This window comes from Clinocottus analis, unplaced genomic scaffold, assembly GCF_023055335.1.
Source record: "Clinocottus analis isolate CAN_PGR_092001 unplaced genomic scaffold, fCliAna1.0.p SCAF_20, whole genome shotgun sequence".
Lineage (NCBI taxonomy): Eukaryota > Metazoa > Chordata > Actinopteri > Perciformes > Cottidae > Clinocottus > Clinocottus analis.
The window spans coordinates 6,411,186-6,438,873 of NW_027175932.1; the positions used below are offsets into that span (position 1 = coordinate 6,411,186).

At 44.0% G+C, this 27,688-nt stretch overlaps 1 protein-coding gene across 2 annotated transcripts in view; it reads left to right on the forward strand.

Annotated features, from left to right (window-relative positions):
* The window catches only part of plxna4 (plexin A4), a 208,483-nt gene that overhangs the window by 166,908 nt on the left and 13,887 nt on the right, over positions 1 to 27,688 (forward strand). For both annotated transcript variants that reach the window (XM_068585976.1, XM_068585977.1), the window contains exons 13-27: positions 2,462 to 2,613; positions 3,836 to 3,959; positions 5,240 to 5,376; positions 5,951 to 6,118; positions 6,346 to 6,439; positions 8,365 to 8,604; positions 8,754 to 8,900; positions 9,600 to 9,834; positions 9,957 to 10,099; positions 12,228 to 12,496; positions 17,446 to 17,512; positions 18,353 to 18,499; positions 19,472 to 19,631; positions 23,148 to 23,251; positions 25,945 to 26,044. In XM_068585976.1, coding sequence (XP_068442077.1) covers positions 2,462 to 2,613; positions 3,836 to 3,959; positions 5,240 to 5,376; positions 5,951 to 6,118; positions 6,346 to 6,439; positions 8,365 to 8,604; positions 8,754 to 8,900; positions 9,600 to 9,834; positions 9,957 to 10,099; positions 12,228 to 12,496; positions 17,446 to 17,512; positions 18,353 to 18,499; positions 19,472 to 19,631; positions 23,148 to 23,251; positions 25,945 to 26,044 — 2,287 coding nt within the window. The remainder of the gene's footprint in view (positions 1 to 2,461; positions 2,614 to 3,835; positions 3,960 to 5,239; positions 5,377 to 5,950; positions 6,119 to 6,345; positions 6,440 to 8,364; positions 8,605 to 8,753; positions 8,901 to 9,599; positions 9,835 to 9,956; positions 10,100 to 12,227; positions 12,497 to 17,445; positions 17,513 to 18,352; positions 18,500 to 19,471; positions 19,632 to 23,147; positions 23,252 to 25,944; positions 26,045 to 27,688) is intronic.

Below are 27,688 nucleotides of genomic sequence, written 5' to 3' on the forward strand. Positions count from 1 at the left end.
TCTCTCTACATCGTCCGACATAGACCAGCATACAGATAAGTGGCCGACCTTGGTGGAGATTTACTGAAAGCAGCAGCGTAAACCCCATTGTTTCTGGTAATCTTGAATCTCCACGGATCACGTTAACCTGATGGGTTTCAGAAGAGTTCGCTTCTCTTTTTTTTTTTTTTCCGAAAGAAAGAAGGATAGTCCAACACCGAAGAACAAAGTGTGAAATCTTCGGAGACTGAAAAACAGGGGACTTTACTGCCTTCTCATCGACTCACAGATCCCGACCGTGATCGTTTTACCTCTGCAATGCTCTTGAGGAAGGTGATGAGAAGATAGGAACGCATATGTTGTCCCTTTTCGAGCTCATTATTAAAGGAGTCTGGATTAATAAAGTGCACCTCCTCCCCCCTGCTCGTCTTCACCCCCCGAGCTCCAGCACAGACATCGTCCCTGTGTTCCTCATCCCTGAGGCTGCAGCCAGGACATATTGCAGCCTTCTCACGTCTCCCATAAAAACTGTCAGCGGGTGAGGAGTGAGGACTTTTCCAAGACGACCAGGACTCTAATGCATTCTAATACGCTTCATTATAATGACATCTCCCATCAACAATATGAGAGGGAGAGACTCGAACAGAAAGATGGAAAGAGAAAGGGAGAGAGCAAGAGAAGTGATTAAGTGTTTGCCTCTGCCCAACCGTCAATTATCTTGTCAAAGTCACAAATCTAATCAACGCCTCATTGCGTCTCTCCCTCTTTCATTCTTTTGCTTCTTCCTTCTCCTTCACAACTCCTCTTTAACTCTTTGTCCCTCTCCAGCCTCCATATTTGCTAATAAATGGAGAGCCTCGGTGCATTGTTCGCAATCTTTTTAATTGCATGTATTGTCGCCCTGTTCCCTGTTGGCCCCTTTTTTTTCATTAAGATATCAGTAGGGAGCCTTATTAATCAGAGACATTGAAGCATACTATTACGGTATCTCCCACATGGCTGCCACAGGACTTGTGTTGTGCATGACCTGGCTTGAGCTCGCCTCTGTCATTCGATTGGTTAGTTCCTTTCAAGCCCGGATACTTGAGTTTGTATCAGTTCACTTCTTTGAGAAAAAGGAAAATTAAAATAGTTTGATGGTTGTAACTTTAGGAGTATCATACCACAACAAGCAGGAGCTTCCAGCCATAAGATGAAGCACTAACACTCACTCAGCCCTCTACCTGTGCACGCCGCAGGGGGTCACGCCGCCAACCGCAAACCAAGCAGAGAAACAATCTCGGCCCCATGTGAAAATCCTCGGGAATCACTCTTTTTCAGGGGGGATGGTGACACAGCACCATTAAAGGCTTTCTGCAGCATGGAGGACTTCTATTTGACAAGAGACAGATAGAAACCGACTATTCTGGGTCCGACTCTTAACATCCATCCATCTGGTGAGCCGGCCTGAGACACACTCACTGGCCAAAAAGTAATTGTGTGAGTAAAGCGTTGATGGATGTGAGAACCGCCTCATCAACAATGAGAGATGCTGCTCATAAATCAAAGGACACTGTGATTACTGCAAAGATGTCACCCAATACAGAGTATTAAGTTAATCCCATATAATATATTGTTGTGGTTTTCACTGAATACAGTATTGAGAAATGACAATCCCTTGACCCCTAAGACTTGACCCCTCAGCTGTCACTGGAGTTGTTATTTTGTCGTTTATTGTCTCCCTTCTGCAGCCGTCCCTTCACCCTTTGGCCCAGTCTTTTCTTTTTTTCGGAGTTACACATTTGTTTGGGGAACATTATTCCCCAAAGAAATTATTTGAAAACATTACATTTGAATGCTTTGCTATCATACTTCACCTGTTTCTCCCTCTACACCTGAGCAGCCTGTGTTGCAAAGAGCCTTCGTCCATACTGTGGTTTCACACGAGGAAGTCGGAACGCTGCATTTTTACTGGCAAACCACTAATATTCTTTATCTCGCACCATTTGGGAAGTTAGCATTTTGACTGCAATATCATTAAAAGTGTTCATTATCAGACGTTAGTTAACGTCCATTCAAATTAACAAAAACATTCAGAATTTCTTCTTCTCTCTCGCTCTCATAATGTGAATATGCTGTGAATGTCACGGAGCTCGTAATTGTTTGACACACTAATTTCAGATGAGTTACAAATGAAGTTGTAATTTAAAATAAAATAGTGGTCTTTAAAGTACGGAAATGTGGTTAAGAGACATATTGCAGCTAATGGAGATATAACATAGAAACAGACTGTGTAAATACATTAAAATAGCTTTTTTTTATGTTTCCCAATTCATTTTGAGTCTAGAAAGTATGCGGCTCAACACAGTATTGATGTCATTTGCTATCTCCAAAGTATGTCAATTTTCTTTTAAATAATCTTGTGCAATGCCTTGTGCAACTAACCACCACTTGTTTCTTAGAAAACAAAACAAAACATTGATCCAGATCTTACTTTTAACAGATCACACCTCTGCGGGGTCCCAGGGAGGGCGGCACACTCGTGACGATCCGTGGTGAGAACCTGGGACTGGACTTCAGAGAGATTCAGGATAACGTGAAGGTGGCCGAAGTGGACTGCACCCCCATACGGGAGGGCTACATACCTGCTGAACAGTAAGTCACATGTCATATTGATGACTGAATATAGAACGTTGACAGCACAACATGATGAACAGCAAATCCTCATTTAGTCAGCCGCCAGTTGAAAACGGCAAATATACCCATATCTGCAGGTCTTAATGAGCTTTGTTGTACAGTAATTCGACATTAGTTCAACTAAACTGTACATAACATCTATGAATGAAAGCATGTATAGATGCACTGGAACCACAGGGAGGATTTAAACTATATTTTGGAAGAGCAGCAAAGCTCAATTCTGAATTCAGCCTTGTGTTTGTGTTCTCCTTTCACGTGCCATATTCCTGTTGAAAGCACTGTGACCACAGCTGAGCACTGCATGCCCGACAGGGAAAAGACCCTTGAGTCACACACAGATCCTGCAACACTATGTTACCGGTGTTCCCCACACGACGGAGCCCGAATCAGTCAGCCTGACCGACCGATCAGTCAGACTACTCACCTCCGGGTGTGTGCGAGTGTGAGTGTCTGTGTGTAATGCAGCAAGAAAGGTGTGCGAGGAAAAGAGAGACAAAGACTATATTATCGGTTAACTAATGCTAAATTAGCTTAATCCCTAGACCACAAGGCAATTAGAGTTTGATGTAACTTTAAGTCACATGTAGTACAAGACCCTTCAGTTAATGTGGATCTGCTGCTGTGTGCAAACGAGAACAAGCCATGTTTCATATTAGCACACATTTCAAATTACACACATATAAGCACACACATTCCCATAATCATTTTAAAAAAGTTCAGAAGGTCACATGGCTTTTGAATTTAATCCAGCGCTTTGGTTCCTGACAGAGGCCGTCTGTCAAATTATTTTAAACTAGTTTAAAGTTGGCTTATCGCCAGAGCCAGGGCTTCTTCTGCAATGAAAGTAAGTTGTGTGCCAGCACTTTCTAAGCAAATGCTGACCCAGCAGAAGAGGTAGCTGTATTTAAGGTCATGTGTAAAAGGATAGAGACTTTTTCCTTTTTCTCCCACAGGTTGGTTGTGTGCGAAAGGTGAAGTCGCTGCCAAATAATGCATAGTTTTATTTAGGTTTTAACAGGTTTAAGTCTGCTCAGCATTTGCTGGTAGGGCGAACTGCTGCAGTGTTTTTAAAATGGCTCTTTAATGTGCGTCATATACATTCGAGGGTGTCTGCACATGCATTTCCATATGTTCTCTTTTTTCCTGCATATCTCACAACCATGCACCTGTGTGTTAACAGGATTGTGTGTGAGATGGGTAAAGCAGAGAAGAGCCAGTATACGGGGAATGTGCAGGTCTGCGTCGGGGTTGGAGAGTGCAGACCAGAATTCATGGCAAAGTCCTCCAAGTACTACTACTTTGTGGTGAGTCGACCCTTTTAATCTTCGATCATTCTTTATTATCATGAACATTTTCGTTTTGAAAATGACTTCGTCAAAGTGAAAATACATGGTCTGTGTGTCTTCATTGGATTTGCGGTGAATTGATTTGATGGTTGAGAAGACTGATTGATTGTTGTATACGGTACTTTTGTCCATAAGCAAGAAGGGCCACATGCTGTACATGTCGCACTCTTGCTGCTCGTTGATCCGTGTTCTCGCCTACTGCATGAATACTAGACGTACATGTGTTGTCTGTGATCCGACGCACTGTGCTTCTGACCCAGCTTCTCCCTCCCAGCATTTCTCATGCGTGTATCAGCGGTGAGACACGATTGTCAGTCAGTCACTAATGAGTGCAGAATTAGGAAGAAACACTTCTGGTTATAAATACTCTGACATGAACACGTAAAAAAAACAAACACATGCTTAACACACTTTCTGGGTTCTTTCAAAACCCGCTCTGCACGCAGTTTATCAGCATCACTCGCAAACACAGAGACATATTTGCAGTTGTTGCCATTGCGTACTCGTTTTATGGAGTTTATCAGTTTTACTGCCATCCATTAATAGGCGCTGGCTGAGTTGTATTTCTCAACGGGGTCTCTGTACAGGATTATATGATGTTAGGTCTAGATGTCACAGCACGCAGCAGGCTGGAGATGAGATTATAAGAAGGCCAAATGAGTTGAAGGAGGATTTACTCTATGCCCAGCTTCCAGTGGAATACATCAGTTGCTGCTGTGCCAAAGCTTTCCACCACAGTATAGTGTATGCAAGTGGGATTAGTGAGTGCAGGTATATACTAAGACTCAAAGGCGTATTTAGCTAAGAATGTTCAGTAGATTTCTCTCTGGAGCCGGCAGCTCATTAAAACAAACAGGTTGACTAATCATACATTTCTTGAATTTGTGTCTAAACTTCTAATTTTAGAAAATGCTTTGCCTATTAGTGCTGTAGGAAGGGTGTTTATGTTAACTGGGCTAATAATAGAGACATTGTCTATTGTTTCATTAAATTAAACAGGATTTCTTTAGTTCGATATGAGGACAGACTTTTCTGCCTCTTGTATTTATCACCTGCTCACCAGGATTTCTTATGTTGCCCCTTACATTAAATACTGCATGAGTCCGGTTTACCTTCATTGAACTTCTTTAACCTTTATTTATTGATTGTTTAGCACTAAACTATCCCCGTTACGCATCATTTATTCACCTTGATTTCACCCTCTGACCGACTTGTGACTGTACAATCCCTTTCTCCAGATCCCGAGGATTATCAACCTCAAGCCCAGTCGAGGGCCGGTCTCCGGCGGAACCATTGTCAACATCACCGGCAGCCACCTTGACGCTGGGAGCAACGTGTCAATCATGTTTAAAGACCAGCCGTGCACTTATGTGAAGTTAGTAGGGAGTAATCCAGAGCTGATCCTGCCAATCACACTTAAACAGTCAATTAAAACCTCAGTCAAAGCCCGCGTTAATCAAACTGCAGGGAGTAAACCCCCTCTGACAGGTCTCATCTTTGCTAGATCATTTTCTTTCCCAACATAAACTGACAGTAATTAAATGTCCTTGGAGAAAAAAAATGGTGGCGATCAAGGAATGCCGTGTAGTTTCTGTAATCATGAAACTTCCATCTAATATTTAGCATTGGTGGATATTTTGCTTAGTAGTTTTTTTTTTCAATGGGATTTGAGAAAAGACATATTGTAATCCACCAGCTACCACTGATCAATGTCCAATCCCATGCTCAGTCAATAAACTATCTATCCATGTCCACTTAAGCAACCACTCAACCATCTTTAATATTAAATTGATATTGTATTTTTAATGATTTAGTAGTCTCCAGCGACAGTGATAAACAGCTGGAGAGATGACTCCTGAGTTTCTACACAGTGTAATATACTGTTGGATACAATTCTATTGGTAGACTGTGACTAACAACCAGTCTTCATCATCCTGTCATCACTTCAGGAGGGGTGGCCAGTGGCTCGCCTGCAGCACTCACGCTTCCCTGCACGGCTGTGGAAACGTGTCTGTGTCTGTGAGCATAGACAAGGCTCACCTCCAGAAAGACCTGCGGTTTGAGTATGTGGAAGACCCCACCATCACCAAGATCGAGCCGGAGTGGAGCATCTACAGGTATGTTTCACTTGTTTGGACAAAAGCTTGCATGTTACTCAATGCTAATTGATATTGACGGGTGTTATGGATTCTGTAGATGGAGAATATCCCATCAAAGCAGGTGCCTATGTATGAAAAAAATGTCAGAGTATCAATATTGTTCCCAGTAAGTAATGTATATCACTCTCACAACAATCTGAGCTATCCTTTTGAACCTTGTTGTCAATTGCCTCCCTCTCCCTCAGTGGATATACCCCAGTGACAGTGACGGGAACAAACCTGGACATCATTCAGACCCCCCTCATCAGAGCCAAATACAACAATCAAGAAGCCTTCAATGTAAGTGATCGCGCACACAAACAATGTGGATGATTGAAGAAGAGCCCTTGTGCTTCATCTCGGTGAAAAATCAATCCAAGGTCATATACCTGAAGGAGTCAGTGAAATAACTTTACCACCACACCAGTGTTTCTAAGTCCCTAACTTCCCTTGTCAGCCGGTCGGATAGAAAAAGGCCCACAGTAAGATTCAAAGTCATTTTCTTTTTTTCCAGAGCATGACTAAATGCTTCAGTGCCACTTTGAGGTAAATGGGTCAAGTAAAACACTGGAAGACATAGTGAAGATCAACAATTGAATTCATAGAGAATGATGTAATTCCTCTCCACACCTTTGTAACAATAGAGGCGTTTTGACACCGAACTAAAAACCACAGTGATCGGCCCTCATCAAATTCTTCTACCCTCTATTCACCCTTTTACCCAGGGGAGGATAGATAAAGCCATACAAGGGTCTCTGTGGTCTGATTGAAAGAAGAGGGAGTAACAAAAGGCGGTAATGCTATCTTCATGGTCCATTTGAGCATGAGCTTGCACCACGTTTAACATCTGTGCTCACATATGTCTGCACTGGGCATTGTGTCTCCAGCCACCGGGCAGGCAGCTCGCACTTTGAACAAACATGACTGAGATGTGCAGACATGTGTTGCTCACTCTCACTTTCGTACACAGCTCAGTTTTTGCACTGAATGTGAGGAAAACAAAAAACGTTCAAGCAGCATTTGTGCACAGAGGAGTCTCTCTTTTTTTTCTTTTTTTTTTTACCTCGCTGCATGCAGCAGTGCAGGATACCCGTTAGAGATGTCCCGATGACCTTCCATGATTAGTCAAGTTTTATGTTCAAGGAGCCAATTAGAGTGACGGGCAGTAGTTTGAGTGGCCGCATGGCAGAGGTTACCGTGGAAATGTCTGTGAATGAGACGGAAATGTCTGGAAATGAGACCGGTGTTGGCTGTTGATTTGTCAAAGCCCCGACAGACAAAGAGGAATGGAGACATTAGAGGGATATTGAAGGGCATGACAATGACAGATCGGACAATGCTCTTGTGTATAAAAGCGGACTAAATGTGAATAAAGACAGAATAAAGAGGCAAAAGAAAGACAGGGGCAAAGATGAAGAACAGCAATACTAGAGTGAGATAACACACTGGAAAAATATGTATGAGACCCTATGATTGAGCAGTAAAGGGGTAGAGAGAACGATGAGTTAGAATAAGAATGTGTCAAAGAGAGACTAAAAGATCACAGAGAAGAATAACTGTACAGGGAGTAAGGAAGTGATGAGAGGGTGGAGGTGATTTCTGGAGGGAAATGAAGGAAGGGTAAGACCTAGTTATCGCTCCTGAATCTTCACACATCAAAGCCAGATAGTGGTGAGACGGCGCACGATCTCTAACTGCACCTCATTTGGTGGCTTTCTTTGAGAAAAATACTTCAACAGGTTCTGCTTTGTACTTTTCCAAATGGAGCTTCCAGTTTGAATTGCGTCTCCAGTTGCCTTCTTGGAATGTAAACCTGTGAAATAAAAGATTCGCACTAACTTGGCATATACCGGTAGTTATGTAGGTGCACGTTCAAGTGCTATTTTGTCAGAGCTCTAGTTGCTAAAAGGCACGAGTGAGGTAATAAGGAACATCTTCTAATGTGATTGTGAGGTATGATGTGGAGTCTACATTATGCATCTGTGCACATTGTAGAGTCTACAATGTAGACAGATGCATAATTGCTCACGATATCCTAACAGCACCACAACACCTCCCAAAATCCACAGCAAATAACAAAAAGAAGCATCATTTTCTGCATGTTAATTGCATTTTTGTGTCAATTTACAACTTTTCTCTGCTTCCACAAAGCACTCATATCATTTGCAGAAGATATGTTTACTCGCAAGTATAACTTCTCTCTCTCTCTCTCTGTTCAATGCCAGTTGTGCCAGGTGCTCAGCCCCACATCCATGCTGTGCCAGGCCCCTGATCTGCCCATCAGTCTGGCCAGGCAGCAAGAGGCGTCTGCGAGGCCGACCGAGTTTGGCTTTAAACTGGACGACGTCATGTCTCTGATGGCGCTCAACAACACCAACTTCATCTATTACCCCAATCCTGAGTTTGAACCACTCAGTGTGTCTGGAGTGCTGGAGCTCAAACCTGGATCCCCCATTATACTAAAGGTACGAGGATAGGTAGTGCGCACACTTACTGCACTTACAATCTGCATTTGTTGATTGTAAGTTTATGAATTTCAGTTAGAAGTAACTCTCCTACCCCTCCCTTATACAACACAACACTTAGTGTAATGATGCATGAATTCTTCCTGCAGGGGCGAAACTTCCTTCCTCCAACCATTAGTGGAAATGGAAAGCTGAACTACACTGTTCTTATTGGAGAGAAGCCCTGCATGTTAACAGTGTCAGAGACCCAGCTGCTCTGCGAGTCGCCCAACCTGACGGGTCGACACAAGGTCCTGGTGAGTGACGCAGCGCATGCTCACAAAGACAAGAGAGCGGCACACAGATACACACATGGCAGATAGGCAGGCTATGGTAGAGAAGGCAGACAGACCGACAAATCGATGGACAATTCGACAGACGGACGGACGGACATTCCTCGTGTTGCTTTCTAGCCGTCGTCTTGTCCAATTCGAGACAGACTACTGCTCTAATCAAATCAGCTGTGTGGTTCCTGTTACTGCCCACAAGCAGACAAAAGACAAACAAATAAGCCTTCAATAAGAAGGATTAGGGCCCCGTCAAACTCAATAAAGATTCCATTTGAGGTTTTAAGAGGGACCACTTTCAACAAAGCGCTTGCTGACGTTACCACCTGAAGCTGATGGCACAGACAGAGATGGACACCTTACAATAACACAGTTAGGAGATGCACAAATAAACAAAAGTGTGTCCACATTTAAAAATCTAATCAATATGTCTGTCTGGGCATGCGTCATAGACCTGAAAGAGATTCACAGAGGCAATACCGTGTTACGGTTCATAAATACTTGTGATATTTTTTGCCTTGGAAAACACAAGACTTCATTTTCACGTGAATCTCTCCTCTGATTAAAGCTCAGAACACTCAGCCCAAATGAAAACGTTTCCATATGTATTGCACATGTATTAATTATAATCCCCCCTTCTCCCCCCCCTTTATCTTTCGCCATCACAAGGCCCGGGTGGGTGGGATCGAGTTTTCCCCAGGTGTGGTCCACATCACGTCCGACAGCCCGCTCAGCAGCTCCGCCATGATCGGCATCGCTGCAGCCGGCGCCCTGCTCATCCTCGTCATCGTGGTGGTTCTCATTGCCTACAAGCGCAAGTCTCGCGAGAGTGACCTGACGCTGAAGAGGCTGCAGATGCAGATGGACAACCTCGAGTCGCGTGTGGCCCTGGAGTGCAAAGAGGGTAAGAGGGTGATGCTGATGTGTGGCAGGTTATATAGAAGAGGGGATAACCTTCTAACTGCAGAGCTGCCATGGTATCATTCGCTAAGTGTTTTTGCTTTGTGTCTCTGGTTTGTCCATCAGCTTTTGCAGAGCTGCAGACAGACATCCACGAGCTAACCAGTGATCTGGATGGTGCAGGGATTCCCTTCTTGGACTACAGGACCTACACCATGAGGGTCCTCTTCCCAGGAATTGAGGAACATCCTGTCCTCCGAGATCTGGAGGTATGGCAGACCGTTTCCGACACCTTGCATCACTTAATAGCCTCACAATGTTTCGTGTCAAGGTGTTTCACTAGCATGCTTGAAGGCATCTCCAGTATCTACTCATTTATAACTTGATAGATATTCCATTATTGTGTCGATCAGCAGTTGAAAAGAGGACGGCTAGGTATGAGACGTTCATTTCAATTTGAATAGTGCAAGTAAGTGTGTGCACCTGTTCTTCAGTCTATCAAATAACAATCTTGATGCAATTAGCCTTATGTGAAAAGAGAGCAAAATGAACACGCAGATTGACAATAAGGTGGGTCACAGCAGGTGAAATTGACGCCGATGTTGTTTGCGCTGCCGTCTGATAAACAAAAGCCTTTTGACGGCCGACAGCAACACTTTCTCAAAAACAAACAAGGCGGCCCTCAAATCAGCGGCGCTCTCTCATTAATAACTCAAACGATATGAGATGCTGCTCCGTTTTCTCTCTGCACCTCAAATACAAATTAAAAATCAATCAGCGGGAGAAAAGCAAAAGAAAAAAAATCAAGTCGTTTATCCCCAGTGGTGACATTGACAGACAGCCGTAATTGAGCAGGTCGTCTTGTTCCATTAAGAGAATGATGGACCCCCATTTCACTGCCCTCGGGGTTGGCCACTCTATCCCTGATGAGAATTTCCCAGTAATAAGCAATATTAATTATGTTTTAATTGGTATAAATGTCGAACTGTATGAGGAGTATAATGTGGAATAGGAGCCTAATGAAAAAAGTAGCGAGCTTGTCTTAGGCAGATGATGGATGCTAATTGTTATTGATGCATCGGATAATTTAAAGTCTAATTCCTGACTTTGGATTGAAGACATGCTAGTAATAGCACAGGTAATGGGAAGTCTGTCAAGGCGTACGGGAATAATGTGGTTTGCTTAATAGGGAAATACAAAAATATATATATATATATATACCATATTGTTCCAACAATTTCACTTCGTAGCTGAATCTCATTTTGCTTTTGTGTGTTTTTTTCCCTGCTATTATATTTCCCACTTCCCTCTTGATTCTAACGGAAATGATTCAGTTTCAGCAGCGGTTGCCATTTTATTGCTCCACCTGTGAGCCGGCCAAACTCAAACATTCTAGTTCCCTATGAGGACTGGGGGAGTGTGTAACTCAGGATTTATTGCTGTTTCTGAACTCTCCGTAGTCCGAAGGGACACGTTAAACAAGTTTGTGTTACAGTACTGTGCAGGATATTTGTTTCTGTAGCTAGAAAAGAAGGCAGAAAGCATTGCACACACACATTTCATATTGTTCCCAGATTCTCACAAAAAAAAGCACATGCGAACTCTCGAAAACACACGTGAACACACAAACGTTGTACACATTTTGTCAGGCGGTATAAAATTAGACTTGCTATTTAACAATGGCTCCCAGCAGATTACACGGGGATCCTCCAGGAAAGGTAAAAGCAAGAACATATGCTGGCAGACAGCAGCATTTGGTACAAAGAGATGCTGTCTTTCACAAGTGCTCTTGACAGATAAAAAATAATACTCTCAATAGGTGCTATTTAAGAAAATAAATTGAGAAAGAATGCATGCGCGGCAAGTGACTAGTATAAATGGTGCAGGGACAATCTGGGCTCCGATGAGGGGAATTCACATCACTGCACTCCCTTTCTACTCGCATTAGTGTGGAACACGGCACCATCGATGTAATAAACATTCCCTCAAGAGGCTTAGTGTTTCTCTGCCTTTATTCTCAACCTTCAGACTAAAGCTGGAAGAAGTTAAATTCCTCATCTCCCCAGATACTTTTTGTTTTCCTCTCATCTCTCCACCCTTATGCATTATATTTATATTATTATAATAGCAGCACTTTTAAGTGAAGAAACCATAACAGAATGTATTTTTACGACACTGATTTGCATGTGTGTTTATGTAGCGTGTCTATAAACTTCATATATTGATTATGATGAATACAAATGCGTTCAAACGATGAACTAATGTACATTGAAAATAAACTGATAACTAATTATGTCTATATGACATGGCCTGGAAGGAGCCACACATAATCTGTACTGTTTTCCCTCCTCGTTATTTTGAATGTGTCAATTGCGTGTTGCTCCTGTCTCCTCTCAGGTGCCAGGCTACCGGCAGGAGCAAGTGGAGAAAGGGCTGAAGCTCTTCGGCCAGCTCATTAACAACCAGGTCTTCCTGCTGTGCTTTATTCGCACCCTTGAGGCCCAGCGTGGTTTCTCCATGAGAGACCGGGGCAACGTGGCCTCACTTATCATGACAGTGCTGCAGAGCAAGTTGGAGTACGCCACCGATGTCCTGAAGCACCTGCTGTCCGACCTCATAGACCGCAACCTTGAGAGCAAAAACCACCCCAAGCTGCTGCTCCGCAGGTGAGAACGAGTTTAACATTCCATCTAAGTTACAGAGTTGTGATCATTGTTGCTGCTTTGCTGCATGTTCCAGAGAAAGGAGGAACATCCTAATTCATCTCCCTAATAAACACTGAACAACTGTCCCACACATTCAAGTTCTCTAAACTTATGTGTATATTATGCATCTTTAGGGCTATAAATAGAGGTTTACGCCAGCCCATTACTATCAAGGACCGGATATGCCATTCTATCTGTGGCTCTGTCCGTATCTGTGACATGTTTGGATTAACTCCTGTGACCTTGAATTGCTGGCTCGGTCTCACAGACCGCAGAGTGCATTGCCTTGCACATCATTAGCTAAATAATTATGATTAATTAGCAGTGAATCCAATTTCAAATGGCTCAAGAGGAAGAAAAAAAAAACACTAATTCATGAAAAAAAAAGAACTGTGAAAGCTCGCACTCAGGCACAGTCACAACCCTCCCCTGGATTTGCAGTCAAAGCCTTAATGGCCTGCACTTGAACGCGGCACTGTATGTGATTATGCTTTCTGCCCATGGTGTTTGGCAAATGTGTTGATTGTGGTTACTCGAGTGAACCAGCTGCCTTACAGCTTTTGTGTATTTGTTTGATGCGTGTTTATACATAGTGTGTTTGTACACGGTATTGTGCAAGATGTTCTGCTTTGGGGTCGTCAACTCTTGACAGCCCCAGATGACTTGACAGGCGAGTCACAAATTAATTTGTCCTTCTCTCATTTCAATTTAATATTCAGACTTTCCCTCTGGTTAAAAACTCATCTCTGCCAGTAAATACACGCACATATACGACAACATTTTATGCAAAGAGGACCGAAATGTATGCTGTCCTCGTATCGGTCACGAAACAGTGGCTATATTCATCCAATGACAGCCTGTTTAGACGCTACTCTGTGATGCAGAGAGAGATTAATGCTGTCTGGGCAGCAGGCATGATTAATTGCGGCCAGAGCTCACCGAGCATGGTGAAGCCACGAAACAATGGAGTAACTGCTGATCGCGGCAGTAGATACAACACAAGAGATGGCGTGTACAGCAGAGACACGGAGAAGGTAGTCAAGGACAATAGAAGCACTTAAAAAGCTGTGTCACCGAGTAAGGAAAGCTACTGGGGCGTGAAGGCCGGTGGTGTGATCAGCTCTTTGATCACTTAGTATACATGCCAGCAGTGTCTCGTAGGTGCTATACCCACAAATCATTGATTTATGTTGTGTCAGTTTGATTAGATATTTAATTCAAGGCGAAATTCTCAAAAATGCTAGCTTGAAGCGCTGCTGAGCCAAACCAACAACTGTTCTTCAAACACTAGCTAAATACTACACCCTGTCTTTCCATTTCCCCCTGCCTTGTCCTCAAGGCAAAGGGAGAAGGACAACCTGGGGGGGATGCCATCGCATTCAGCCAGCCCTGGAGGAAGAGCACGTGTTCACAACAAAAGCACACTCGGTTTGACTGGCCGTTTGTTATGCACACGATTCTGATGATCACGGATGGGATCTGTCTTACATTTCCCATGCGATGAGGCGAGCGGCGCCACCCTACAGTGTGATCTGACTGGCGTGTCCTTGGATAGCAGCTGAAAATAGCCCAGATACATGAGGCATAGGGCTGTGAAGATGAAGCATAATCTTGTCTGGAAAGATAGCACCCCTACCTCTCTTCTTCCCTCTCGTTAATTTGTTCTGTCTCCTCTCTCTTTCTTTCACCATGTTGGCTCATTTGGAGTGTTATTCTCCCCTCACTCTCCACTGCTCCCTCATCTGTTTGCCGTCAGTTCCAAAGCGTGTGCCGCTTGTGTCACACCGTCACTATCTTTATCTCTCTCGTCCTCACTAACTCTCGCTCTCTGAATCTATATTCCCGGCTCTTGCTCCCCTCCTCTTACCCCTCCCCTGTTTTCTTGATTGCTAAATCAATGCTTAAAGTGCGTGAGCAGTGTGTCTCTGGCACAGCTTCTGAGCATGGCTACCCACTGCCTCCTCTTCCAAGAAATCTGTGTGTGTACGTGTGAGTGTGTGTGTGTCTTTTCCCTCTCCCCTCCACACACAAACACACATCCTTCCATCTGTCCCATCTCAACCTGTGTTGAAGTACAAGCACCAGGCAAGCTAACTAACGAGAGCCTTCCACAACCATCTGTCGCATTTCTTGCCGCGTTCTCCTCGTGTAACTCCTCTCTTCCCTTCGTTCCTCTACCTCATCCTTCTGCCCGTCATGCAGAGTTAAACAGTGTTTCTATCGCCGTAAGTTTAGTTTGGCTGCAGTTGATGTTTTAAAATAGCAGTTTTGAAATTGGTCAAAGGATAATAGCCCAATATGTGCTCGCGTTGAATACGGCCCGTCTTTGGCTCCAACACAGACACACAAGCGTCCCACAGGGTTAAGGAGACCCTTGTTTATATAGGAATATTTCTGTGAGTGGAAATGTGTTTGTTTATGTTCTGAGTGATAGACAGAATAAATGCATATAGGCGTCAACAAGTCGCCATCACGGAGAGACTGCTTGACACACATAATGACCAATCTTCCTCGCTGGGAGGTAGAGTGGAAAATGGAAATGCTGTCTGGTCTCAAGCTGTGCTCTTTAAACATGCGACAGAAACCAGGCAACACCCTCAGATGCAGTCACATGTTCGGTTAACACAGCTGCCACCGCTCCCATTTTCATGAGCATGGAGTCTTGCCATTAACCTTTTTCCTTTAAAAGTAATTGTTTAATGTGTGAAGGCAATGTAACACACACTGGTTTCATTTTCTGAAATATGAGAAATTGTTGGTCAGACAAAATAAGCTCTTGAAGATTTCACATATTGCAGTGAGCACTCATTCTGGAGCGGAAACTAAAGACATAGTAATGTGTAGATGACAATAAGATAGACGGAAGAGCCCGATGGCTTGAAATGATGTCATGGCTTTGTTCTACCATCAAAGATTCACAGTTTTATCAAAAGTAACCTTTTCACACTTTGACACAAATACATGCTACTGACAGAAATGGCCAATCAAAATGTTAAGTGTGTGATGCTGCACAGATTCCCGTCACCCCTCCATCAGTAATCTTGGTACTAAGCACTACCAGGTCCCCTCTGCGCCACATCATTCTCAATGCCCACTGCCCCTCTGACTGGCTGCCAAGTAGGCAAGCCTGGCCGTGCCAATGTTGCATTAAACCAAGCATGGGTTGCACTGCGTTAGGAAAAGGGTGTTTGAAACTTGTAATACTAAATGCTTAGGTTGGATCTTAAAGCGGCTCCGTCACAGTGCCGTTTTCATCCCTGTTCCCCATGCGCTGTGCAATGAGCAAAGGCAAACTAGTGGGGCCGTGCCAAGACTTCTTATTACAGCACGGCCGGCACCCGCTGCCAGAAGAATGCTCACACACACACGCACACACACACACACACACACACACACACACACACTAAACACTAGTCAGCACACATGGTAATTTCTGAATACAAACGCAGTGGGGTTTATTTGTGCTTTTTGCACTGTTGCCTCTAAAAAAGCTGCACACTTGTCCACTTACACAGGCGCACAAAAACACAATATCTCTTGGAAGTCAGGAAGGAAAAGGAAGTTTACAGAGAAGAAAAGGGAAGGCTTGACTCAGCCAAGCCATTTATTCTCTTTAATTTCTTTATTTTCCTATTCCACGGCTCCCTCCCTCCTTCCTTCACTGTGGACATCCTCCTTTCTCCACGCTCCTTTCATCCCTTTGATAGACGGGCTACATTTGTGGAAATGGGGAAGGATTTGGAAGTGTGTATGATTACAGGATCCGGTGTGGGGAAGCCAGAGGGAGGGACGAAGACAGCAAGGACACATGAAAGAAAAGATCAAAAAGTGACCTTGTTGACCCTCGGATCTTTGGACGGCGGAAGGGTGGGAGGGGCGGCAATATGAAAGTGTGAGCACAGTGAGGGGCAGGAAGTTAATCCCCCCCAGGTGTTGTGCCAATGTTGGCGGGGGGTGCCAGGCCAGCCCACTGGCACAGCAGACATTGTATCCCCCCCTCACGCCTCAGTGTGGAGCCCCTTAAAGAGGCCGTCTGAATGGTGAAAGGTGGGAGGGCTGCAGGTGGCAGCTGAAACACAGCACACAACCCACACACACACACACACACACACACACGGACACAATGGACACTAATCCTGAAATATTGATGCCCATGGTGGTTGCTCATTGAAAGGAGAAGGCGGGCGCGCGTGTGTGTGTGTGTGCGAGAGAGTTTGAGGTGTTCCGACAGATTACCCACACACCCCTGCTGCCGGTCAAGAAGGTTGCTGTCAAAGGATATCCGATCCTCGCCTCTCCTCTTTCTCCCCTCGCCACCACCGCTGTTGTTATTATGTATGCAGATTAGTCATTCACACGGGATCAATCACACCGTTGGCCCAGGTCAACACATACGCACAGCCGCACACACACAATCGCAGACGCACACCATTTTGCCACACCAGTGGAGCATGGATGCCAGGCGGAGAAAGAGAGGGAGATGTATTCATTCACTTTCTATTGTGCCCGGATCGAGTGTTAGTCCAGTGAATAGGCGAGGGAGCGCTTGATAATGAGGCCAGTGTTATTACAGAGCCGATCCAGCCCCTAACGACATCAATCCACTGGGATCAAATAAAGGCTTTTAATTGCTTTGCCTCATATTAAAATCCCCGCCGCCGCCGCCGTCGAGCTGCCCTTGGCGTGCCTGAGCATAAAAGCCAGCCGAAAGATTGTCTGAAAGGCCATCGTATTAGCAAAGGCTCTCTCAATTCTTGTCTTTGCAATTAAGTTTGTGTAACAAGCCTATTCATTAGCAGTGGTCATCATTTTTAGCAGAATATTTGATGACCGCCATGAATATTTATGATGGTAAGAAGAGCGTGCGGGATCATATGTTCACACTGTGCTTTGTGTCGATCTGTTTGCAGGACTGAGTCGGTTGCAGAGAAAATGCTGACCAACTGGTTCACGTTCCTCCTCTACAAGTTTCTGAAGGTAACGCTGTGTTGTTTGTCTTGAACTTTACTGAATAGTTGTTTCTAGCCCGAACAAAGTTAATAAATCCCCTCAACGCTGGTTCATTAAAATCTTCACTGATGGGTGTGAATTATGGAAAGAATAGCAAGTGATATGCATCCAGAAGTCGTTAATGTGTTTTTAAGGCTGTGAAACATAAATAAATGAAGAAGTACACCATCTCATGGTGGGATTGTAAACTTTGAATTGATGCACACCTGTATTTTTTTTTCACATCTACTAGTCTTCCTGTCGTAACTACTTGAAGCATTCATGAGATGATTCCTTGTCCTTTTTCAGCTAGCATGTATACTGGTGTAGATATGCCATTGAGGAGGCGGACCTTGACTCCATTGGGCGCCAGCATTCACAAAAACACAAAACTCACCACTCCTCCCACACGAAAGAATAATGTTTCCATCATCTTGTTTTTCTCCTTTATCTCTGAACTCCTCGAACTGCAGCTCGGAGGAGAATAAAAACTATGATAAATGGCCAATCTCTTCTCTTTGATAAACAACTGTTTTCAGGAAAGAAGATGGTGGGGTAGCTTCAAAAGTGTCTTTTATGGCATTTTTTTTTCTGTTAAGCCATTAAATCTTCGCCAAACTCTGGCTTCATTTCAGCAAAGTTTATCTATTGATAGGTGGTACAATTTTCTTTCATTTAGGGCGGGGTAAAAAAAACAACCTTTTACTACATTTCAGATAGAAATTGTTCTCAGAAAAATTAAACTGAGTCGAGTCTAGAATGACTTCCAAGTTTTCCACCTCACTCCGAACTTTTTCTGTTTTCTTCTCGCTCCAAATCTTTTCGCAGGAGTGTGCCGGCGAACCTCTCTTCTCCCTCTTCTGCGCCATCAAGCAGCAGATGGAGAAAGGCCCCATTGACTCCATCACAGGAGAGGCACGCTACTCGCTCAGCGAGGACAAGCTCATCAGACAACAGATTGACTACAAGACGCTGGTAAGGGGTTCACCGGCCCAGGGGGCTAAGAGGGGACGCTTAATATGCTTTCAGGAAACCAGACGAGAGGGAAAAAAAAAAGGGTGGTTATGGGTTGCCGGTCATGAGATGAGCAACAGGACATAAAGTTGTCGTTGTCACGCTTGACATGCAGGGGGGAGGCATGGGAGCGGCGACCTCCACTTTCTGTGGGGACTGTGGCTGTCAATGAAAAGAGCTGGGCTTCAGGAAGGAAAGAGAGTATCCAGGTGTCTGCACGAGCCGAGAGACGCTGAAGCTCTAACCTTCTGAAACCTCATTTATTCCTCGAGTCTCTCTGTTGTCGTCCTCTCTCCACTCGGACGCGTTCATCTGAGCAGGGGAAACTCAAACGCTGTCGAAAATGTCTTTTTCTTTCCAATTGTCGCATATCGTCATACATATTTTCATACTCCAATGTCCATGCTAACATCACCAATACCCAGTAACAACCCCTTTTCCCCCCACACAATAAAGACATGTGTAGAAACTGCACTTTAAAATAGAATAAAACACATTGACCCTCTCATTTATGTGTACTTTTGCTTATCTTATAATGTGGATAATTCCCACAACACCTGGAGATAGCCCTGATGAATATGCTAATATTATTCTAATTAGCTGTTTTACTGCTCAGTTATTGAGGTAGCACATTGCTGTCTCTTCAAGCTCGGAGGTAAAATCAGTTTCCCTGGTGAATGATCTTTTCTTTTCCTTGCAGTTCGCTCAGAACCCCTTCGGCAAGCACGCAATTATTTCAGTTCTATTGAGTACCAAGTCACTGTGCAATCAGCATTATTAACAGCAAACACACAAACCCCTTCCCTACAAAGGATTATATTTGCATGAAGCTCGAGAGCTTATCTTCCAAGGTTACAGCAGTGACAGACATCGCAAGAATTCTTACCTATGGATACCCAGTACAAACTGTACGTCTGTGTGTTTCGGCTTCAGGTGGTGAACTGCATCCATCCAGAGAATGAGAAAAGCCCAGAGATCCAGGTGAAGGTGCTGAACTGTGACACCATCAGCCAGGCGAAGGAGAAGATCCTCGATGCCATCTACAAGAACGTCCCACACTCCCACCGCTTAAAAGCCTCCGATATGGACCTGGGTACAACTCTTTGTCTTGTTATACAGAAACAAGGTGAAGCAAGCGGACAGACACTTTTGATTGCCGTGTTGGAGAGGTCTAAAGACAGAAGTTACCATGACAGTCCTTCCATCTCGTTCTGCCATGACTGGCTGTGGAAGAGTTTCGCCCTTCTCTTCTCTATGTACTTACGTGTCGATAATGGGATATTTATGATTCTAGCTTTGTTTGTGCTCTTGCTCCCAGTAGTTTCCATACAGCTTGTCAAAACATGCCTAACCATGCAGGGTTTCCCCTATGTGCCTAGAGAAAAGCAGGCTGAACTTAGACACCCATTGATTTTTACAAAGACCCCCCCCCCCCTCCTCCCTCCATCTCCCAGCCCCTATTTAAAAGTACAAGTCTTCCTCGATATAAAGAAGTAGCTTTCTTTTTAACCTCGGGAGGCTTGACATCCTGGCTCAGATGTCTGAGATCGGTCTCCCCCCAAACTTCCCATCGATCGACTCTCTTGTCGACCAGCGTCTGAGTCAGATGATTGATCAGCTAATCAATCGAGACGCTCAGTGATTCCTTCCCGACAAAATCATTTTTCTAGTGTCCTCTCTTTCTTTCTTGGACAGGATAAAACAGGAAGGACTTGATTCCTGTTATCCCTTGTTGCCACTTCTGACCCCTATGGGCAGCTACAATATGAATTTTCCACAAGTTGTGTAATTGTATTTCTTGGGTATCTCTAACTGGGGTCTAATATGTTTGCAAATTGCTTTGAAGAGGCCTCTCTCAGGGAAGAGTAGAAGTGATATACCTTTTTAAGTGTGAGTGAGTGAGTACTGTGCCTTTGCACAGACATGCATGTTTGGAAGCACAACAATATCCATGAATGTTTGCCTGCCGATATCTAGAGCGCTGCGCTTTTTTTTATAGTTTAATATTGCCGGATGGATTTTCGAGGCCCCTGTTGTGTGTTTGTAATAACATATTTATAACCAACCCTGGATTTAAGGCGGGCTGAGCGCATACCGTAGGGAATCTGCCTGTGTGATAGCTAAGTGAAGAGATTGGTGCAGCCTTTTGAGGCACTCCTGGATAAAATTGTTTTATGGCCCCCTTTGGGCAGGATGTGTTCTATCATTGTTTTACTACTAAAGGGAATTGGACGGCGTCTGAGTCAGCTGGCCACATGCTCTGTATGTGTGGGATTGTAGAAGTACGAGTAAGAAGAGGATGAGTAAATGCAAAAAGTGAACGTGTATCCCAGGATGTACCTGGGATGCTATTAGAAGAAGTTCTCTCTTAATCATGAGTCCATAAACAGACATAAACATGATTGACCGGTCTTTTCACGCCTGCGGGTTTCCTTTTAATTCACATGTCACGCTAATCTAATTAGCATTCATTGGTCTTGTGCTATTTGTGTTGATGATAATGCTTCAGTGGTCAGGTCTTCCCTTTGATTGATTTATTTTGTACGGCACTTGTTCACTTTAAGAGAGGCGGTCTAGTATACACATATGCAGGTAATATCAGTGGCTCTCTTGGTCTCACAGACTCTCTCTCACACACACACACACACACACACACACACACACACACACACACACAGATTGCAATGGCTGATAAGAATAATGAGATGGTGGAAGCCCTATCCTGAGACAGATTGGCCAGGAGTGTTGTTATCCCAGATATTGTTTTTGATTCTCCTCTGCTGCAATCCTTCAGAGAAGATGTGGCCTGTGAGAAAAGAAGCTCGACCCCATGTGTGTGTGTGTGTCTTTGTGTCCTTTGTTACCAGCAGCAAATGTGTGTCATGCATCTCTGTGGAGTATGACAGTCACCTTCAGCCTTTCTCTTAACCACAGCTTCCATAAACTCCCCAACGCCCTTATCTCCTTGGCTGTGTGTGAGTCTGTAATGCAATTCTACACACACACAGACACACACACAGCTCTCTTCCCACTGAGCAGCGAGCACTGGATTTGGGAATCAGAGTAATCTCAGTTTGCTCTGGTTTCATACCAAGTTTATTCTTTTATTTATTCCTTCCTGGCTTCTCATTTCTTCATGTGTTTACTGAGCCTCGACTGGAGACACGCGCTCATTTGCATCTTTATGGGAAGATGTACTGTATAGACGAAAAACAACAGAAGAATCTTTATTTCCTGCAGATTTTTTCCAGACGCCGAGACAATTCTGGTCAATCCTCCAAAGACAGGCCTCATCATGCGCCACAGTGATTGCCGCTTTGTTTTGCTGTTTGTGATCAGAATGGGAGATGACAGTGGTCGACACTAGTGGGAAGCAGAGCAAGGAGCACAGACACAATAACGCATTCAGAAAGCCCCTGATGTCTGCAGAAAAAAAAATAGAGGAATCATCTGCTTGTTTGTTTTTGAGATGGCTTTTCCTTTCTCACTTATGATAATGTTGCTGCGGTAGTGTTTCTCTCAGAGCTTTTTGTTTTGTGCTGAGGCTGCAGCGACGTGGGGAAGTGTCCATGTTATATAGATGTAATTTGGTTGTATTGTCATGTGCATGCCTTTCTGCTTTTCAACAAAATGAAAGACGGCATCGAGTGCACTGAAAGTTGCTCGTTGGAAAGTGTGGACGTGAGTGTCGGTCTGCTTTGTGCTTGCAGCTTTCCAGCGGTCCTTATGCTGTTGCCGAGGCTGTGAGCCTGGTGTGCTCGGACCAAAGCTGCCAGCAATAACAATAAGAGCAGCTCGGCAGGGGGCTCAGAACGGGGGATGTGGGTTTGAGGAAGGGAAAGCAGGGAGCCACGGCGCCTTCAGAGAGCAACAGATCACACCCATCGATCGCTCCGGCACAAGAGATGGAAAGCAGTTGAAGGGGGAGCGCTTGATTTTAAGAAGAGTAGAGCGCGTGATTAATTGAACTCGCCTGTTGTTACTGTCGGTCTTTCATTTCTCTTTTACTTCTATGTCGCTTTGCCGTTTCTCTTCTACTCCCGCGCTTTAGATCTTGTGTGTTTGATTTCTTCTTGATTCTATTCAGAGTTTTCATGACGATGTGAGAGAGAGAGACAAAATGCCTCGGGAGATGGAGATAGTGACAAGTAGTTTTCTGGCAGATTGATGAGAAAAGAGTGATGGTCACTTCTCTTTTGTTCATGCTTTTTCTTTTGTTGTTTATGTTTTTATGATTGCTACACATACAGACAGTCCACATGATGTGAATAGATCAAATCAGGCACAAGATAAAGATGGACGCAATGCAGTTAAGATTAGTGCCATCAGAACTTTTCAACATGTTCTTACTTCCTTTTTCAATGTAACATATTGTTTGTCATTGCGGACATTCGCTTACTATTTAGAACCAACTGTTTATCTTTTGTGATTGTTGAAGTGGTTGAAAACACGACATTCTTCTTTGTACCAAAGGCATATCCGCAAAAAAAGAGAGCAGCTTTTGCGATATCGTATCTTTGCAGAGTCAAAAGTCAATATTTTCCAAGCAGTAGTGTTGTGTGAATAAAGCCAGAGATATTCTGATCTTCTTTTTCTCTCGCAAATGCAGAATGGCGTCAGGGTCGAGGACAGCGCATCATCCTGCAGGATGAAGACGTCACCACTAAGATCGAAGGGGACTGGAAGAGACTCAACATGCTGTTCCATTACCAGGTGCGCTTGTGTACTCCACGATGTGAAACCTGCAACAAACTCTAACTCCATCAATGTTTTTATTCATTATTACCGTTCACAAATTTATTAAGATCACATATTTTTGTGACCATTTCTAAGTTGTTGAAGTTTTAGGAAAACAAAGAGTTTGTGAAGTTTTAGATCTCACAGAGAAAGGAGTAAAAGAAGAAGAAAAAGGTTGTTTGAGCATCTTCTGAAGCGACAGATTCCATCTTTTATTTGAAGGCATCCACATCTTCTTTTTAGAAAAGGTGGAGCTGTTTTCATCTCCTTCTCACAGCCAACGTACACAAACACAATCTTTCTGAAAACATTGACAGAGAAAAAAAGAAACACAAAGGCCTGATATTAAAACCTGAAAGCCTGCTATGTTTTTGGAACATTTCTTTCTCACCACCCATCATCCCTCACCCATCATATCTACAGTATTTATAGCCGTCACCTTTTCCTCTAAAGCCGTCTGACCTGATGATCTGCACTAAGCTCCAAAACCATCTAATGTACAATTCAGTCAAAGAATTTCTCGAGCCATTTAGTTCTGCGAGTCCTCAGCTGTCAGGGACACCCCTCTCTCTCACACACACACACAACTTATCTGTCAGGTGAAGGGGAATGAGGCCGGCCAGGTAGGGAAGTGACCAACAACAGTGGCACTTGGAAGTAATCCTTTGTGTGTGTGTGTGGAGAGGGCTCGAGATACAATCTGATGCCAACCAAGAGTCGTCCTCCTCCAGAAATGGATTAGTGTTGGCATTCCACGTACAAAACAGAAACACACAAGGTCCTCCATGCACACAAATACACAGTAAATAGCAAATGGAAGTAGCATGAAGACGTGGAACACGTATCTGCAGGTGTTTCGTGCCTCATGAGTAGCAACTTTCCTCACAAGCCGAGCAGAAGGAGACCGGATGGAAAAAGAGGCTTTCTCCGTCGACATGGTGTTAATCATTGGGGATGCTAAGCAAGTAGCCACTGTCCCCTCCAAGAGCAGTTTGCGACGTGCCTGAATTAAATGTCAGCATCAGCAAGTGTCAACGGGCGCCGAGTACGAGGCCGCGGGTGGAATGGATTAGGGAGCTGATTTGAATCCGAGATAAGATAATGAAGACAGAAGTTAATTCATTTTTTCAGGCCGAGGAATAAGGGCGCCATATCCTTGACGGACCGAAAAAAAAAGAAAGAAAAGGAAACACTCCTATCCACTTAAAATATCGTCAGGAGGCTACTCCGAGAGCAAGGAAGGGAGCGGAGGCCACAAGCGCATTTAAACGTCAGTCAAGGGTATCTTCCCTTCATCGCATTTCTGCTTTATTTCATTGAAACATGTCATCTATAAATCCCTTTGTTGATTAAATATAATAATATAATCAAATCCATTAATGCACTCTCTTGAATGATGCCACTTCTGCCAACCCGGATGTTTTGTGATTCGGTCTCGGGATGCCCTCCAGACATGTTACATACATATAATTTGTCTTTTTCGAAGCTAATATGAGAAACCAGACACACTCAATAGAATCATGTGCTCCCTTCTTTCCATCTGATTTAGTTTGATCTGCTACGAGCATTACTCACCCACTCACTCTGCGTCACAAAACTTTGATTTCTTGTTAAGGAAAGCATCACATAGTAGCTACAAGCCAACATTTGGCATTTGCCATATCAGATGCATTTCTCTCCTACTCCAGTTCAGGAAACTCCGTTGCGCTTCCTGTCTTTATCCTCTCCTCCAAATGTCATTTCCCCAAACGCCACTCCTCCTTTTTATTATGTTCCATTGTGCTTTGCTTATTTTACATCCATTCAACATAGAAGAGCGGCGGTGATTAGGGAGCATGCTTAAGGGTGTAAGAGAGGGAGGGGGGGGGGGCACAAAGGGATAACAAAATCTGCCCTGTGGGCCTCCTGCTTACAATAATATATACATATTATGCATAAGGAGCAGATTGAGTGACTGGGTGACATCATGATACAATCTTAAAAAGGCCTCAGCTTGCACGCACACGCACACACACACACACACACACACACACACACACACACACACACACGGCCCCTGCTCCTTGTTCCCTGTCCCATCCACCCACACTGTGATAGAGATCACTTCAATTAACCCCGTTATCCTGCTTCACGGGCAGCCAGATTATGCAGGGTATAGTGTGTGTGTGTGTGTGTGTGTGTGTGTGTGTGCGTACGTGTACGGCTGGGACAGACTACATCCCAGTCGTGTTAATTGAAACCTGTATGGCTGACTTGGGAAGGAGGAGCACGACAGACTCATTTATTAATTTACACATAGACCAACACAGAGGCACACACTGCTTGATTCTTTACTCACTTAAACATAAACACACACACACACACACACACACACACACGCACACACACGCACACACACACAGATGCACACCCTCGAGACCTCTCATGCAGGGCTGTACGGTGCTCCGCTAAACTCTCCCTCTGTCAGTCATCATATGTAAGTGTGGGCTGAATAACGCACATAAAGGTAATATGATATTCTCTGTTTATCCACACGAAACCAGAATAGATGGAGGGAAATATAAAACATGACACCAACACAGTGATCTATGGGTTTTCTGATTGGTTGTGTTAGAAATCTGCACAACTTCGAAGAAGACTGATTTGCATAATATACGTCTGTTTTTTAGGTGACCGATAACGCAGTGATGGCCTTGGTTCCCAAGCAGGTTACAGCCTACAACTCGGTAAACAACTCCACTGTGTCTCGGACTTCTGCAAGTAAATATGGTAAGTCAACCTCTTTCTTCCAGTTTCAGTAGTATGTGTCAGAAAGCCAGTTTCCCAACAGACTGAAGACAATGAAAACCTGAAATGTGTGTTGCTAAAATACAATATAATTAGAGAAAGTGAGGGGGGGGTTGGGTTAGACGGGTGAAAACTCTGTGATCCTGCAGCAGTGGATGCTTCCACCTGTCAGGAGGCATCTGGTGACAAGCGTCCACAGTCATGACAACACTGCTGGACACAGAAAGACAAGATGCAATTTTAGAGTATTTGAAAGGATTTCTTAAACACAACAGGAGACCAAATAGACTTTTCATCTCTTGTTCTGGCCCCTTGACAGTCCAAAGTGTGTCCTCTCATCCTTTTCGTGTGCCAGTGTTGTTGTTGTGGTTTTTTTTGTGCCTGTCCGTCTGCTCCGCATCTCCTTGAACCTGAGAAACCATCAAGTTAGTTGCTGATCAAAGGGCCAGCCTCGCTGGCCACAAACACTTCAGACACATCAAATGTGGTGCCACGTTATTAGCATCGCCTCATCTCCATACGGTCTCACCTCACTTCTCCGGGACCAAATTAGAGCAGATAGGACAAGGTGAGCAGCGCAACTGAAAAGGGAAAGAGGAGGCCAGGGATATCTCTCTCTCTCTCTTTTTTTTTTTTTAGGGATTGACTTCAAACGCAGGTGTGATCCACTTAACAACTGGTGTGGTACTTGAGAGTGACTTTGAACTCTCCACGAGTACAATGGGCAGATAGTGAAGAAAGAGACAAGGCTGAATTTAATATAGCAACTGATGAGCGGGGAAGGGAGCGCGAAGCAGGAGAGAAAGTTGTGTAGAAAGTACAGCGATTAAGACAGACACTGTGGGACATGTTGAGTCAGACAGAGAAAGGAGAAACTTCTGTCTTTGATGTAATATTTCCATAAAAATAAAAATAAAAATTTGCATCGCCCCCAGCTTTCTAACTTCTAAATCATTAACACACCACCATCCACACAACCACAACAATAGCACTGTAATTACATTTGAACACACACACACACACACACACACACACACACACACACACACACACTCTCCAACTGTCTCATTTTTCCTGAACTCGCTCCCCCGTACCCTCCTCCCGCTTTCCTCTCTGGTCAGATTGATTTCCGTCACGATGAAAAACACTTTTTTTTTCCGCGTCTCTCTCCAAACCGCACCCACTGATCAATTTTTTTCACACTGGGTAAACATTCATTGAGCCATGTGTTTGGAAATGTCATCGCCACTCCGGCCAATGGGTGGGCCATACATATTTCATCTCGTCTGACACAAGTTCGATTTTCTGTCAGCTGTCGACGCCGTGTCTTATACCTGGGAGAAGAAGCTATAAAAAATTAACCATGCACACTGTCTAAAAGTTTCATATCCAATCTCTCAGACCTTTAAATTGGATGCCGCGAGCCGAAAAAAAAAAAAAAACTGTATTCTGATGCCGACAGATTTTTTTCGCTTTATTTTTCTTCTCGTTTATCTCACGCTCTGCCCTTTTTAAGGTTTGAATGTGTCGACGCTGTCATTATCCCGTTTTGATTTTCAGCATATAGTCCACTGATCTTTATTGGTCTATATAAATGCTAATAAGATCATCACAAGACGTTACAGA